The 17,675-nt window shown below is 42.5% G+C and overlaps 1 protein-coding gene across 1 annotated transcript; it reads right to left on the minus strand.

The window, feature by feature from the left end:
• Positions 1-15,464, minus strand: PSMC1 (proteasome 26S subunit, ATPase 1). The gene is made up of 11 exons (XM_082233784.1): positions 15,361-15,464; positions 12,934-12,987; positions 11,864-11,960; positions 10,645-10,769; positions 8,501-8,686; positions 6,914-7,042; positions 4,799-4,895; positions 3,453-3,642; positions 2,423-2,574; positions 1,586-1,740; positions 1-334 (listed from the first exon to the last, which is right to left on the minus strand). Exons 1-11 carry the CDS (start codon positions 15,361-15,363, stop codon positions 200-202), a joined length of 1,323 nt encoding a protein of 440 aa, XP_082089910.1. The 5' UTR covers positions 15,364-15,464; the 3' UTR covers positions 1-199.
• Between the last annotated feature and the right edge of the window lie 2,211 nt (positions 15,465-17,675).

Raw genomic sequence — 17,675 nt, forward strand, 5'->3', positions numbered from 1 at the left:
CATTTGGAAACCAAGGTTTTAATGGCAAATAAAGTGTTTAAAACTACAATGTGGAGGAATTCACTTAAACAATGCTTCAAGCAGCAAAAGCCTTTTCTTTCCGCCCAAGGCATTTAATTTCTCATGCTTTTCCTGTGCTCTGAAAGGAAGGTTCCAATAATTTCTCTTGCCCCAGGACAAAAAAACAAAAGGTAAAAAGTTACAGATAGAGGCCCTCTGGGGTGCCTTCTTGTTTCTTATAAAGAACATTCTCTTTTGATTTTTTGAAGTCTTCGTTTGTTACTTTCATTCTCCGTTCCCGCAGAGCCATCAAGCCAGCCTCTGTGCAAATAGCCTGCCAGAGATGGAAGCCTCTGGTTAGAAAATTATGAATCTCACTTTTATTCAATGCAGTGAAAAAATAATTTTCAGTAAGCAATACTTGCAATATTGTCCAGCTAGGGCAGCAATCCTATGCATACTTACTTAGGAGTAAGCAGCACAGCACTGACTGAGACTTACTTTTAGATAAACCTGCACAAGATCGGGGCATAAGTCTGTTAAGGTTGGTTCATATCTTAACTAAACAAAAAGGCAATTGGACTGTAACACAAAGTAATCTTTACATACTTTTTTTGGTTCTTTCCCTCTCCATACTCTGCTCTCGCAGAAGCAGAGCCCAATGAATCTTTTCAGCATTTGAGTGAAATGCCAAAATGGAAGTTTTTACAATGAAGTGTCATGGGTTTAAGCAAGAAAATGGAGGATATCTTGTGAGTCAGCCATGGTGCACCCACCAGTGAAAGACAAGGAAGCAAAACAGGCCAGAGCCTTTTCAACTCTGCAACTCATCTCTTATCAAGACATATGAGCAAGTGTCTCCATACCTCCCTGTCTGAGCATCATACTCAACTGCAGAGGTCCTCTTAGTTTTCCTGCATTCGGGGTTAGCACCCTTCCTATCAATTCCTCCAACCCGTGTCAATGCTGGCAATATTTCAGCTCTTGTTAAAGCATGCCTCATGAAACACACTCAAGCCTTTTCTGTTGGTTAATGTTAGGAATTAATTAATGGGGCCCTTTTGATTATCAGTTGCATTTTATCTATCGTATTGTGATTTTAATGTTCTATCATTTTAACTTGAACACTTGAGATGGATTACAATGAATGCAAGGCCTTAGCTGCTCCCTCCTTCCCCACGAAAGGCATTCTGCAAGTGTCACTGATTCCTACAAGCTTCTAGCAAAAGTTTGGCAAAATATTCAAGCATTTCTTACCCTCATTTCATGAGTTTTGGCCCCTCATACCAAAGGCAGGCCCACTTCCAAATATCAATGACTTTCTAACTCAGGAGGAGGCAAAATAGCTGACTAACATGGGAAATACTTCCATGACACGGGAAATTTGTTATCAGGCAAACTGGAAGATGCCAGTTCATATTTTTTAAAAAACTAACCCTTTCAAAAATCAAGAATGTTCAGGTAACAGTTCCTCTAAAATTTGATAAAAATAATGGTGTTTGTGAGAAGGGATGAAACATATGAGGAAAGGAGGCTGAGATGATTTACTGTTAAGAGGAGAAACTTCGTTTATCAAGGATCTTACCTTAATATCTGCACCAGAAAGATCATCTTTAGCCATAATCAGCTCATCCAGTGTGACATCATCTGCCAAAGTCATTCTGCTGGTATGAATCTGAAAGATGCGCTTCTTTGTTTTCTCGTCGGGCAGAGGGAATTCGATCTTCCTATCAATACGTCCTGGGGATTGAAAAACAAAAACCAGGCAGCTTAGATTTTTACTGAGATGGAAGGATTTCCTTGGGAGGTGGCTTCACACTGCGACTAAACAGTTTACTTCTTAAAAAAACAGTTTTATTCTGGAAATGATGGCATGCCATCTGAAAAGCAAATAAGCAACTGCAGCATAAACCATTTTTGGCACTTTCTACTCCACAGCTAATATGTTCCCGTGACTAACGGAGATAAGCACCCCCTGAGGTTAGATTTCATAAACTACATATTTCTCTTACATTTACACCCTGCCTTTCTTCCATGGAACTCAAGGTGGCCCATTGAGGGTTTCCAGGCCATCTCCCATCTAGGTCCTGACCACACCCTGATTTGCTCAGCTCCAACAAGTTTGTTGTACTATTTGTCTTCAGACCATACCCTGGGATCTAGCATGCAGAACTGTAACTGCTCACATCCCTCATTTTTCACGCCTCTCTCTCCCCAGGTTCTAAATCTAGATTATGAGCCACTGAGGGAGAGGAACTTGCCCATTTTTGCTTGGATAAAAGTGTCATGTCCCGTAATAACATCAATAAAGAGTAAGCTACATAAAGGAAGCACTTAGCTTATTTATTGAGAAACTGCAACATAGTCAGTAGTCAAATGCAAAAAAAAACCAAGTGGAAATAATTTGCAACACAATGATCACCTGGCCTGATTAAAGCTGGATCCAGTGTTTCTATTCTGTTAGTGGCCATGATCACTTTTACATCTCCACGTGAGTCGAACCCATCTAATTGGTTCAGCAGCTCCAGCATTGTTCGTTGGATTTCCCTTTCGCCCCCCGAATTTGAATCGTATCTTTGGAAGAGAGAGAATAATATGAAAGTAAGTTGCATGCAGCAGTCTCCACAGAAGATCACATTTCCTTTTATCTCTAAATAAAATCACTGAGCAATCACAGGCAAATAAGTTATGGCACAAGGAATGGTTACACAGAGATCTCCCCCAACCTCTTTTTTTAAATTTCCAAACCCAGCAGATGAGATACCGCATTCCGCTGGATGGGTAAGAGGCTGGACTCAAAGCTGGTCTACAAATGGCACTGCTTTGCTTGAACTTGCTTGCTTGGCACCACAGAGCTGCTGCAAGTCTTTTCTGCCCCTTCTCATTCCCCCTGCCCTCAGTTGAAATAGCACAAAAAGCCTTCAAGATGGGGAACAGGTGCTTTTACAATACCATCAGATTTCACACGTTTCAGCAACTTCTATCTGGTCTTCCTTTGAAATTTTAAGTGACTGCTTTAGCCTCCAGTAATTATTACAACAGGTGTTACAAATGGCTCAGTTAGAGTATAGTCTGAGAGTGCTCTTGGCACCTATATTACATGAGAAGTTAGCTTCATAGCATCTTCAAACTTACTCCTACAATGTGGGGTAGAATTTTTTTAAAAAATGCAAGATGGGATTATCAGGATTATAGGCAACTTCTGGTTTAGGCACAGCTGAACTGACCAATGGATGCAGGAGTCCATAACGGAACCCTCACACGAAACAAGCATTGGCTCTGTAGCAAAAACATCTGTGAGCAAAAGCAAAGTAACCTTTGGGGAGCGCAGAATGCAACACAGCTCCTGTGTCCCAACTCCTATCATTGATTGACTGGAAAGAAAGGAAAAAATGAAACCAATTCATAGAATTGCATTTGTTACATCCCACATTAAAGCAACAACGTCCTACCTTTTGGTACCTATAGCATCGATTTCATCGATGAAGACGATTGACGGGGCATGTTCCTCAGCCACTCGAAACAGTTCTCGAACAAGCTTTGGGCCATCTCCCAGGTACTTCTGTATGAGTTCAGAACCAACCACTCTCAGGAAGGTGGCAGAGGTTTGGTTTGCGACTGCTTTGGCTAGTAATGTTTTACCTGTTTGATTTCCAAAACACAGTTGAATTTAGAGCTTGCAGAAACAGTGACTAATCTGCATTACAATGCTATGCATGCATGCAGTTTGGAACTATCCACAAGGTACCCATATTGTCTATGAGAAATTAACTGGTTAGCCAGTGTGGTGTAGTGGTTAAGAGCGGTAGTCTCGTAATCTGGGGAACCGGGTTCGCGTCTCCGCTCCTCCACATGCAGCTGCTGGGTGACCTTGGGCCAGTCACACTTCTCTGAAGTCTCTCAGCCCCACTCACCTCACAGAGTGTTTGTTGTGGGGGAGGAAGGGAAAGGAGATTGTTAGCCGCTTTGAGACTCCTTAAAGGGAGTGAAAGGCAGGATATGAAATCCAAACTCTTCTTCTTCTTACAATTCAGCTACAGCCTTTGGAAGTACTTCAAAAAGGTTCCTACAACTTGAACTCATGCTTCCTGGGGGAGGGGTATGCTTTATATTTATATTTTGCTGGAAGCTGCCTAGAGTGGCTGGAGAAACCCAGCCAGATGGGTGGGGTATAAGTAATATAATAATAATAATAATAATAATAATAATAATAATAATAATAATATGCTTGACTGGAATGTTGGTGCAGAGAATGCAATTAAAGGAATGTCTGGAAAACATGGCCATATTTGGTGAAGATGTTTTCTAAAAAAATAACAATATCAATACAAAAAAAACCAAATCAATACATAAATTATCCAAGTCAGTTTAAACCCCAAGGCAATATAAAATAAAAACTAATAAGTAGACAAAGAGCTGGAAAAACATTTTGCAAACTCAACTTACAAAGGCACAACCTGTCTTAACCTGCCAAGGAGGTAGCAGCCTTGGGCTTCCTTGAAGAAAAAGCTTTCCAGAGTTTCAGCACTGCAGCAGAAAAGGCAATGTGCCTTGTGGAGCCAATCCAGCCTCCACAGAAGATGGCATTTTCAGCAGCATCTCATGGGTAAATATTAGCTTATCACATCCCACATTTCAGAACCACACTGTTATAAAGAACAATGCCAGAGATACTAGCAAGACCTTATTGCTCCAGCCTCCAGGCAGAATATCTATGAGCTGTGTACCAATCAAGAGGTGCAGCCAGGAGTGTCAACATTTAGAGACATATAGAACCAGAAAGACAGAAGAGTAGTACCTGTGCCAGGTGGTCCATACAGAATGACTCCTTTGGGTGGCTTGATACCCATCTCTTCATAATATTCAGGATGGGTCAAAGGGAGCTCCACAGACTCCTACAGGAAGAAGCAACAACATATCTATCTGTATATTAGCTCTTCCTAGCTGGAAAAAAAAAAATCACAGACTGGGCAGTGAATTAATGATAAAAATTAGAATTTTCAAAAGTGAATGTTAACACTGAGTATTTTAAAGCAACAAATGCTGTTAACTCCAATGTTTCCGACAGACCCCAGTGTGATGAAAGAGCTGGAGTTTCAAGCTGAGAAACAAGAACCCTGAGAAACAGAGATTAAACAAGACAGGAAAATTGGCTTCCAGGTGGAGAAATCAAAATTAGAAACTGAACTGTTAGAACCCAATACTAAGAATTTGTCAAGAATGTATAATTTGCTGCTGAAATGGAATACACAAGATGAAACAGTTAAATCAGCTATGATTAAGTGGGCACAGGACATTGGTCATAACATTATGTTTGCTGACTGGGAATGGTTGTGGAACACCGGAATAAAATTCACGGCATGTAATGCCTTAAAGGAAAATATTATAAAAATGATCTATAGGTGGTACATGACCCCAGTCAAGCTAGCAAAGATTTACCATTTGCCTGATAACAAGTGTTGGAAATGTAAAGAATCTGAAGGTACTTTCTACCACCTTTGGTGGACGTGCCCAAAGATTAAGGCCTTCTGGGAAATGATATATAATGAAATGAAAAAGGTACTTAAATGTACTTTCCCCAAGAAACCAGAGGCCTTTCTCTTGGGCATTGTCGACCAATTGGTGTTAAAGAAAGATAGAAACTTTTTTATGTACGCCACTACAGCAGCAAGAATACTCATCACAAAGTATTGGAAGACACAAGATCTACCCACTCTGGAAGAATGGCAGATGAAAGTGATGGACTATATGACACTGGCTGAGATGTCTGGCAGAATCCGCGATCAGAGGAAAGAGACGGCGGAGGAAGAATGGAAGAAATTTAAAATCTACCTTAAGAACTATTATAAAGTTGACGAATGCTAAAATGCCGAGGTTTTGAGAAAGAAAGGGAGATTACAGCGATACAAGATTAGGTTGAAGGAAAGATTAGGAAGACATGTGTTTGATAAAATTATTTAGAAGTTGCTGAAATAATTTTGGACATTGGGATGCAGAAAGGGGAGGTATGGGGGAGTCTGAGAAATGAGGTTTATGAAAAAATGGTTATGAAATTATACATGTTTGTATGTCTTTTTATATGTTTGTATTGTTTAAATTTTTTTTGTAAAATCAATAAAAAATTTATATATAAAAAAAAAGAGAAACAGAGATTTGAAGCATCTCTGAGCTTGGATAGTCCCAGGCAATTCTCTGTAAGCCCAATTCCTCTTATAGGATTAAAGTGCACAATTTCTTTGCAAGGTGCTATAATACATACCGGTACATACATACATACATACATACATATGAATGTTTTTCACCATCATCTGGGAATCAAAGTGGATTACAATGATAGAAACATGAAATATTACAATATACAAAAACAATGCAGCTCGCACATGCGCAGAAGCTCTAAATCGCGCTTCGTGCATGCGCAGAAGCGCAAACCGTTCTGCATGCGTATGCAGATGCAGCGCTTTGCCCTGTGTCCTTTTCGGCTAGTGGCTGGGGCTCCAGAACGGATCCCGGCCGCAAAACAAGGTACGACTGCAAACAGTATTTTTTAAAAATGAACAAGGATTAAAAACTGCAGAAATAAAATAGACTCGTTTTGAAAGGCTTGGGACAGAAAAAGGTGATTTTTCAACAAACACTGAAAAACGGAACAGGAGGTTGCTTCATTTCTAAAGGAAGAGAATTGTAGTGGGCTGGAGCCTCAGCACTACAATCACACTCTCAAGCCACAGGGACATGTGGCACCATCAAGAGAGATCATTACCTGACCGCCTCTCTGCTAAGCAAAATACAGTTGAAGTTCCAGCAGTAGTTGCTGAGCAATAGAATCAAGTAAATACCAGCACTTTTTTTATTACTTTTTTAAAAATTGTGACATCAGTGCTCCTTCTTTCATCAGTGCTGAAAGTATAAATACCTTAATTTCTTGAATCTGGTTATCTAAGCCTCCAATATCGGCATATGTCTCTTGAGGGGCTTTCTCCACCTTCATCACTGTCACTAAAGGATCTGTGTCATCCATGAGGACTCCTATCACAGCGTGGACCTAATCAAAACAGGCAGCAGCACCAATAAGTAATATTGCATGTAATTCACTTGGGTCTGGGTTGGAGAGAAACAGCATGTTTAGTTGAGTGTTTGTCCCATTACTAGCAAGGAGGCAAAGCATAAATGTCATTGACATAGGTCTGTGGGCCAGCTCTCTTGGTCAAAATCACCACCACAAAAGGATGCCCAGAACCACCCCAAATCAGCAGCGACCTCTGCTGCCTGCTCCAAAGTACAGTGCTATCTGGCAGATCTCTACACCACAGCCAAAGTTTGTTTGTTTACTTATAAGAAACTTATTGGTTGCTTGTCACCCAAAGGGTGCATAAATAAACTGTACCATAGAAAAAGAAGAGGGGAATCAAATAAAACATCTGCCATATTGGGAAAACAAAAAATGAAACACCAGCCGCCAGTTACAGCAACAAAATACATTAGTAGCACACAAGCAATAAAGTTTTCTGACTCGCTTGGAAGCGTCAACAGCAAACACAATACAAGTTACTGAGTCAAGGTTTTGGTTGCTGCACATTGGGCCCTAAACATGTCTACAAATACAAATGCATGCAAGATGAATAGTGTGATCTAAGTTACGCACAGGTACATTCCAGCAGTAACTTCAATGAAAATGTCAACTGAATTTCAGCCAAACTGCTGCAGCTCTATCGGTCAACAGGGCAGGTTTGCTACATATCCAATTAAGCATGGCTCAGGCTACATCATTACACCATGCTGCAACACCAGCAACAAAAATTAAAAGAAACTGGTGTTGTCTGTGTCTGCCACTTTGCATTGACTAAGTTGTCCAAGGGAAGTGACAGGGCAGATGACAAGTAATTAACCTCTCATGAAAATGATTTCACAGCTGATCAAAAGAGGCACTTTTCTTTTCTTTTTGCTTTTCTTCATACCTTTCCATTCTAATCCAAAGAAGCAACAACCTGGCGCTGTTCAAATCAATAGGAATCTAGTGTCTCATAACTAGTTGACCTCATGTGATCAGCTCTCGCTACACAGGGCTGTTTACTATCTCTGTTGCCCTCCTCCGAGTTCTCCACTAAGTTTGAATCCTTTTCAAATTTGTCCTGCCCAGACTACAGCAGGTCGTCAAAATGTGCATGGTGCAAACTCAAGACTGCAGCAGAGGGAAAGGCAAGAAGCAGGCTGGGCTGAGAACTAGCTCCATTTGGTTCCTTCTCTCTCTGAACTGTTTCTATTCCATTTTCAATATTGGTGCCCAAGTTTGTTTTCTTCTTCCTCCTCAACCTTTTTTTCCTTTTGTGCCATGTATTTTAGATTGAAAACTGGCACGCAGGGATTGTCTTACTTGCTCCTGCAGCTCTGGGAGATTTTTGAGCTTCAGAGTGGGGCACAATTTTTAAAGATAAATAAATATTAGTAAATGTTACGCGCTTTCAGAGGCAGGCTACTCATCTTTAAATATGACAATAATTACCTTATGATTAAGCAGAACTGAACACCCTGGCTCCAGCAAATCCTTGTCTACAAAGGAGAGAATGCTGACGTAGTGCTCTGATCCCACCGACGTGGACACGATAGCATGATTATCATCAATAATCTCCTCCAGTGTCCCTACAGACATCGGGGTCCCTCTCAGATCATCCACCTTTGATCTCTCTTCCTGCAAACAAAAATAAAATGTAAGTATGCATGGATTGACCATCACCCTGCCAACCTTCTATGTCTACAGTAGAGAAAGGACTGATAGGGCCCCATTTGGTGGCAGTCCCTACCTGCAAACAAGGGCCTCAAGCTAATTCCATTATGTTAGAACAGAAAGTCTGCAAATAGGCAAGATAGCAAGAATGTAAAACTGACAATATGTTCTGCTTAAGTTTGTGCTTCTTAAGTAATTTGTGCTTCCTAAGTAATCAAGCTTGTTTTATGCCGCCCTATCTTTACCTAGAGCAGGTGAGTCCTGTGCATCCTTCTCAATATACATCTACCGTATTTTTCGCTCTATAACACGCATCTGACCATAACACGCATGTAGTTTTTAGAGGAGGAAAACGAGGAAAAAATATACTAAATGAAACAGTGGATGTATGATTTTTATGGTTCATGCTGTGGCCACAGACATGTGATCTGACAGTGAGTTTGAGGTAGCCCAATGCAAAAATCCTGAGGATCCATGTGGATCCGTGCTTTATAACCACGTTTTAAGTGGGGAGGGAAGGAAAAGAACTCAAGGGACAAGGAGCTTTTCCGCGGGGAGGAGGGAGGGAAAGAGCACTGTTGCTTTAAAGGTATACTTAAGGTATTTGCCCTGTGCCTGGGTTTTTTTCCATTTAACAGTTTGCAGCCTTTTCCTTTCGCTCCTTGTTTTGAGGCGGAATAGATTTGAGCAAGTGAGGAGGACTTTGATTGCAGGGGATTCGCCATTAGCTGTGTAAAAGTGCTCCTCCTTGCAGCCTGAATGATAAGCAGCCACCAGCAGCAATAGAATGGAGCACACAAAAGCGGTAGGGGCACTAGGACCCAGACAATGCTCAAATCTATCCTGCCTGAAAACAAGCTGCTCCGTCCCAGCCGATCAGCTGAGACGCTGAGACGCGGGGATTTGCAAAGTTTTCCCCTCTCCCTCATTCCCTCCCCAGCCTTTTTTTTTACTTCCTGGTTTTCACTGCGCTGGCTCACAGCTCGAGGTTGGTTTTATTTTGCTGCTGGTTGCATAAATTTTATCTTTCCTGCCGTCTCTCTGCAGCCTCATTGCTCTGTTTAGAGAGCGCGCAGACCTTTGCTAGCGTCTGTCCCTCCTCCCCTGTAAGCGGCTGCTGCCGGCTTTGCTGCTATGGCTCTCCTTCCCTCCCTCCTTCCTGGCTCCAGGTCGCTTTAAAGAAAGCAAAGTGAGAGCCTCGTAGAGCGTGTAAGTGGCTCCCGCTTTGCCTGACTGATGGCAGCCATGGCTCTGATCCGTGCATTCACTCCTTAACACGCACAGGCATTTTCCCTTACTTTCTCGGAGCAAAAAAGTGCGTGTTTTGGAGCGAAATTTACGGTATATTGTATTGAGAACCTCGGATGTCATTTTAAATAGCTTTGTTTGTGAACCTTATAAATAGAAGAGCAAGCTAAAAATGTGATGTATTGGATTTTCCTTCCTTCCTTTCTCTCTTTCTTTATCTTTATTTGCCAGACCAATAACTACTATGGTATACTAAACCTGCAATGTAGTTTCTTTAACGCACTACCTGAGAACACCTATAGGGCTTATTCTCTTACGGTTCAAACAGAAAAATGATTATTCTGCTTCATAGCATAGCTTGAGCCAATAGGACAGGGGAAAACTGTGGCCCTCCTAACGTTGCTGGACTACAGTGGATTTTCAAAGTGCAGAAATAACCCACGTCCATTTTGTTCTCTATATAATAAGCACAGTTTCAGAACATGGCAAGGTCATTCACGATTCTGAACAATTTATTGTGGAATGAGATTTCCTCAGGCAACGCCTGTTTCACTAAATGAATAGAAGAGGCAGAAGGTGGAAAGTATACAAACAAATGGCTTGAGATACAGGCTGTAGCAAGTTAATAACTGGAGATGGATAAGCAGAGAGAATATTTGCCTCTCAACATATACCTCTTGCTTTTCTTCCAAAGGTTTCATCTGTTCCTGGTTCCTGATGAATTCTTCCTCCATCAAAAGGTAATCTTTTATTCTTTCCAATTTCAACAGTTTGAGTCTGCACTGGGTGTGAGGGGTTACTATAAAGAAAAAGGCAAAGAATAAAATTATTCAAATTTTGTGAGTGAAGCTCTGGGGAGAACACTGGTATCTTCATTCTTTGGGATTGCCAACTAAATGGGATTTTTAAGCTCTTAAAATTTGCCTTGGGTTTCCTGCTTTCTACCCTTAGCTACTACTTTCCTGTGAATGTAGGGGGAGCTATCTTATTCTGAACTGCAGTGAGAAGGAAGATTTCATGTCAAAACTCTTGTGTGGAGAGGTTATACGACATTATAGAGGAGCCATTATTTATTTATTTATTTATTTTTGAGGGATAAATGTGTTCATTATTTACTTATGTTAGTATATTGCCCAACATCTTAATGTTCTCACACAAATCCCATAAGAGATTTTAAAAACATATAATAACAATAAAATTAGAAGAAATAAAACCAGAGGCAGCAACTCATATAAAAGAGCATTAAAAAGCACTAAGAGCACAACTCTAACTCTGTCTAACTCAGAAGTCCTACTGAATTTGAATTTAGGACTGCAGCCTAAAAGATTTAATTTCAAAGCAAAAGGATCATAACACAGGGTGCCAGGGAAGCCTCTCTGGAGAGGGAGTTCCACAACCAGTACAGTACCACTGAAAATGCCCCCTCTCCAGTAATCACCCACCACCACACCTCATTTGGTGATCACACTCAGAGAAAGGCCTCTGAAAATGACCTCAGAGTCAAGGTAGGTGTATTTTAAAGGTTGTTTTAATATGGCTAAAATCTGCTCTGTGCTTCCAGTATTTGCACAGTAATCAGATTATAAAATAAATTCTAAAAGTTGAAAATGACTAGACACCTACAGGCTCAAAGTTCTGGATTCCATGACACAGTAGTAAGCAGATGTTACAAATATAAATGGTTGCCTCATGCCAAATCAAACCGTTGATCCATCTAGCTTTCACTCGGCTTGACAATAGCTCTCTGAAGTTTCAAACAAAGAGGCCTCTTCCGGCCTTGCTATCTGAGGTTTATAAGCAGAGATGCCCAGGCCTGAACTGGGGCTCTTCTATATGTAACACGTACTCTGTGATGGTCCCTTCCTGAAATATGCACAAACCAGCTGCGCTTACCCAGTGGGAGTTTGCTGGCAGCATCTGGTCCCTTTGTCTTCTTCTTCTTTTTCCCCACTCGAGTTGGAACTGGAGGCTCATATTTCTTCTTCTTATCCTTTTTTATTTCAAGAATCAGGTAGAAAGAGTCAGAATGATGAAAGAATTGACCCCAATGAAACCTGTGCAAGAATTAGCACTGCAGTGTGAAGAAATATGATTGCTGACCAGGGATGGAGACCCATGGTCCTTCAGATATTGTTGAACTACTTCTGCTTTCAAAATCTTTGCCCACTATTCATGCTGGATAGGGCTGATGAGAGTTGGAGTGCCACAGGTTTCCGACCCCTGGCCTAGACCAGTACAAGGAGAAACACTGAATCAACTCCAACCCGCAACTCTTACCCAAAATCTGGGAAGCAAGTTATTAATACAGAGCTCTCTGATCAATAAACTACAACCACAGGTTCCTGACTGTGTCCTAAGTGACCGCTAAAGGTCCACTATATACAATTTCAAGTCCAGCAAACAAGCTGAGATAACACATCCTCTTCCATGCTGCTGTGATTCTTGGCAACTGGAGCTAATGCGTCACATCTTACTATGTATGGCCTTAAAAATCAAGATCCAGGTGGCTGGAGAAACATAGTGTGCCTCCGAAACAAATCAGCGCATACAATGCTCACAATTTGTCCAAGAGGACTGCTACTGAGTTGGCTCCAAACAACAGAAGGCACAAAATGAGATGTATTAGTTATGCGGTTGGTAAGATTACTTAAATGCTGCTATGGAAAGGACAGAGGAAGTTTATGTTGGTGAAAAACGTGTGTTTAAAAGTTTCTGATTACAAACTATTGATAATCACTGTAGTACTAACGGATTCTAGATTATTAAATTCAGTATTTTCCTGTGTGTCAATGTAACACAATGGTGACTGATAATGTTTTACGATTAAGTACAAATTCAATTACACAATGATACACCCGAGGAAATGCTCCCCAATTAGCACAGAACAGATTTTCTAAACAAAATTGTATTGCTGCATTTCTCAAGGAATTACAGCTGATAAAAACATTTTTACATTTTCTTACTTTGTCATCCTTCTTGCCACCTCCTGGACCATGTCCACCACTCTGACTTTGACCCTAATAATGGGAACAAACAGAAGATCAAGTGGCATACTAAAAGTCAGTCTACTTCACATGCTTGAAATATACAGGAACCTCCCCTCTTCCCCTTACACACATCCCACTCACGCAGAATCGCATTTACGCGAGTCGCTGCATCATAAACAAATAAATTGCCCTTCCCTTGACCAGTGGCGCAGGAGGCGCTTTCTCCTTGCCTCCGCCATCCTGGCACCAGTTCTGCTGGGCCCCATTCTCAACCCATGCCCCCCATGGCCAGCTGCTGCAGCTGCACACACTAGCTCACCTCAGGCAGGCAGTCCAGGTAGTGGCCCGAGCAATTTCCAGGGTGAATCTGTCTCTCTCCTCTCTGCACACTCTCCCTATTACAATGGGGGTTCTCACCACATTACATGATTTCATTTATGTACACAGGGGCCTGGAACATAACCCGCATGTACACAGGGGCCCGGAACATAAGTGGGGGGGGGGGGAACCTGTACTAAACATATTGATATTCAAATATTTACACCATGAACCAAGTCCCATTCTACCACCCAAGTAAGGTTGTAATCCTATCCACACATTTGAGGGAGCAAGTCTCAATGAATTCAGCAGAAATGACTTTTGAGATATTTAGGATCATACTGCATGCATGTTTAGGACTGCAGCTTAAGATGTGCAAAACAGATGTAAACTTCCAGCATCTTAATGAAACTGGAAGTACGGACTATGATCTGCCACACTGGAAAAGAATATAACTTTTAGTTTCAACAAAAATTCTTCACAGTGAAGTTATTTTAAACAGCAGTAGTTTAAAACCAAACTGACAAAAAAAATCTCATTTGTGTTTGGAGAGCTAATCACACTAGCATAGTGATGTGCAGTCCAATCCTACGAATGTTTACTTGGAAGCTTTATAATGTTTAGTGGGGTTGCTTCCAGGTAAGCATGTATACAACTGCACTAAGGGCCAAAAGCAGGATGTCCTCAATTCAAATCACTCCACTACTTAACTAAGTAAATGGGCTTTCACTAGGGCAGCTTACGATAATAGCAATGAGACTGCCCTGCACAACCAACCTGCCAATGAGAAGCTTTGTGGGCTTTTATAAGTTAAAAGCTACTACTGCGTTTTTTATTTTATTTTTTAGATCTGCCAAGTGGTTAAAGAGTTTTACCCTTTGACTCAACGGTCTCTTGGAATCGCAGCTTTACAGGGGTAAACAGGACACAAAAACCTCTGTAAACAAACAATTCAAACACAGAGACCTGTACGTGTGAGCCGCGATCCACACACAGAGACCTATACATGTGAGGCATGAATACAGTGGATGCTCGGGTTGTGAACGTGATACGTGCGGGAAGCACATCTGCAACCCGCAGCGTCCACAACCCGCAGCGCTGTGTCTGCACACACGCGGATTGTGATTCGGCGCTTCTGCGCATGCACCGAAATCCAGCCGTAACCCATTCCCGTACTTCCAGGTTCGGCGCGGTGCACAACCCGAAATAGCGCAACCCGAAATAGCGCAACCCGAAGTGTCTGTAACCTGAGGTATGACTGTATATTTGTGTGCATAAGGCTCGTGAGTTACACAAACAAAAACAATTATTATTATTTCATTGTTTGTACCCTCCCATCTGACAGGATTGACCTAGCCACTCTGGGGCACAAAAGTCTGTGCAGTACAGTGGTACCTCTGGTTACGTACTTAGTTCTAGAGGTCCGTTCTTAACCTGAAACTGTTCTTAACCTGAAGCACCACTTTAGCTAATGGGGCCTCCTGCTGCCGCCACATGATTTCTGTTCTCATCCTGAGGTAAAGTTCTTAACCTGAGGTACTATTTCTGGGTTAGCGGAGTCTGTAACCTGAAGCGTGTGTAACCCGAGGTACCGCTGTATTGTACAGATAGACGGGCAGGTGTTTGTGTGTGTTTTCCACACCAGAGGCTGACATTGGCAGATGCGACTAGTGGCCACATAAGTCTCACTTTAGGCGTCACCACAACCGACGAGCGCCAAGGCCGTCACAACCTAACTCTTGACAGCGAGCTCCCAGAAGGGGCCCGGATTGCTCCGCGACCACCTTCGCCGCCGCAACGAGCCCTCGAGGCCTTTAGCCCCGCTCTTCCTTGCTCTCTGGTCCCCCCCCCCCGCCCCGTCTCCATCGCACGCCATCCACCCCGCCTCGGGTAGGGGGCGGGCCATGACACCGCATTAAATCTGCGAAGCCCACGCAGAGAGACGGAAGCAGCAGGATCCTGGTCCACCTCTCCCTCCTCCTCCTCCTCCTCCTCGCCACCTCTCGGTTTCTCCAGGCGAGGCCCAGCTGCGGCGCCCGCAGACCGAAAAACCCCGGAATCTCCGGCCTCCCCAACCCGACTCACCATTCTGCTCACTCACAGCCGGCCGCCGGAAACTGAGCGGACCCTTGAAGCGGCGGAAGCGGAAGCGGGCTCGCTACGGACCGCCGCGAGGACCAAAAAGCATGCGCGAAGCAAGAGCGACGCCGATAGGGGGCGGAGCCAAGGATTGGCAGGAGCCTATCAAAAAGAAGACTCCGGGAAAAGGACGCCCGCTTGTTTCTATGGGAACGGGAGAAAGGGCGCCGTCGTAGATGTTTTGATTCCCTGGGGGTGGAGGACGGGTTGTGTGTGTTGCAGTGTGCCCCCAAAGAGGGTATATATAGAAAAGAAAAATGCTTTAAATGAGTTGATCTTGGAAGGGACAGGAAACGTTTTGGAAGAGAGGGGTTGCAATGGAAAAACTCTTGGCGTTGGTTTGGGAAGAGAAAGGGAATTAACATTTTGATAAATAAAGGATCGACGCGTGCTGATTTATGTGCAAAAGCTCTGTTGTTTCGGTTTAAAAAAAAGGATTTATGTTAAGTGCATGTTCTGATGACCTGAAGAAAAATGTGTGCGTGCTGCTGCCAGCACGGTTGAAGGCGATATGATTGGAACATGCAGTAGTTTTTTTCTGATGCAAAGACAGGAGTAACCTCTGATCTGAGTCGCTTTCCACGGCCCTGGAGCGAAGTGATCTCTGGTGGGTCCCCGCCTGCATTGGTGCCCACCACAGGGTGGGTGTGGGAAACACACACACACACACACACAGAGAGAGAGAGAGAGAGAGAGAGAGAGAGAGAGAGAGAGAGAGAGAGAGTTTTAATTACATAAAATGCCTCATCTCGGAGCAAAACTATATTAGGGGAAACTTGATAATTAAAATGGTGAATAATTTGCAGATATTATCTGCAGATATACAAGTAGGTTTAGAATTCTGTTAGAGCTTTGAGGTTAAGGATAGGAGAAGCAGAGGGAACACTATGCTTTCCTCCTCCTTTCCCTGAGCGTGACCCATACACCCACCCCCAATCCAGGGGATTGAAGAAATCCCTAGAACAGCAGGTATGCGAGGTGCATGGGGAGAGGAAAGATGGAGAACAGTTGCACAAGCAGAAATCTTTGCACTGATGAAATCTTTGCCTTAGTGCTATGTTAGTCACCAGGGTACTCTAAAATTAGTTATACTCCCAGTGGAGTAAGGACTTCCCAGTGTCCTGATCTTGCCGGAGAGAAATAATTTGTCAAGCTTACTGAAATGTGTGTCCTTTAGCCTTCTGTGACACTGATGTTGATTCATACATTATAATATTTAATTCCTATTAGTTTTCTCTATTGCCTAGTTTTCTTAGTTGCTACTTAATTAAACCATTATTTTTCTTTTTAAGATTTATACTTCGTTTACCACAACTTGTCTTCCTAGGTTCTTCTTACAGTCTCCCATGGAATTTAAGGAGAAAATAATAATAGTAATTTTATTATTTGTATATATGAAAAACAAGCCTTTTTTGTCTGCTTTAAACCATGGGTAGGCAAACTAAGGCCCGGGGCTGGATCCGACCCAATCACCTTCTAAATCCGGCTCCCGGACGGTCCGGGAATCAGTGTGCTTTTACATGAGTAGAATGTGTGCTTTTATTTAAAATGCATCTCTGGGTTATGTGTGGGGCATAGGAATTGGTTCATTATTATTTTTTCAAAATATAGTCCGACTCCCCCACAAGGTCTGAGGGACACTGGACCAGCCCCCTGCTGAAAAAGTTTGCTGACCCCTGATCTAAACTCTCTGTACTTGCAATACTACAAACTGCTTTCAGAAATGTAGGAGGAGAAAAAAATAAGCCAGCAGAGGGCTCTGCATAACTAAATTTCATAAAGTTGATACATTGCAAGCAGAGGCCAAATTCAGGATGGATTTTCACCAACCCAGTGCTTCCTCCCCCTAAAAAAATGTTTAGGGGTACTCTCACTTTCCTACTCATATTGAAATACTGCCCCTCAATGAGGCCAAACTTAGATTCACAAAATGTTTAGGGGTATGCGTACCCCTGCGTCCCCCCCCCCCAGAAATAATCACTACACAAACCTATTGATTGGCTGCATTGCCACAGTAGTTAATAAAGATCACTCCTGCTTCGCTCCGTTGTAACCCAAGAAATATTATGCCTCTGCCACAAATGTTATGTAAGTAGGAGGATTTGTGCCTTTCATGATATGTCAGAATGGCCTCAGACTAGTTTAGTCAAGAAACTAAACTCAACCAATATTACATAAATGGGTACTCAGGACTTGCTCACACCCCTATTTTGATGGAGATAAGCATGATCTGCAGCCTGATTCTATGAATTTACTTGGAA

Source organism: Podarcis vaucheri (assembly GCF_965113315.1).
Source record: "Podarcis vaucheri genome assembly, chromosome: 1".
In the NCBI taxonomy this organism is placed as follows: domain Eukaryota; kingdom Metazoa; phylum Chordata; class Lepidosauria; order Squamata; family Lacertidae; genus Podarcis; species Podarcis vaucheri.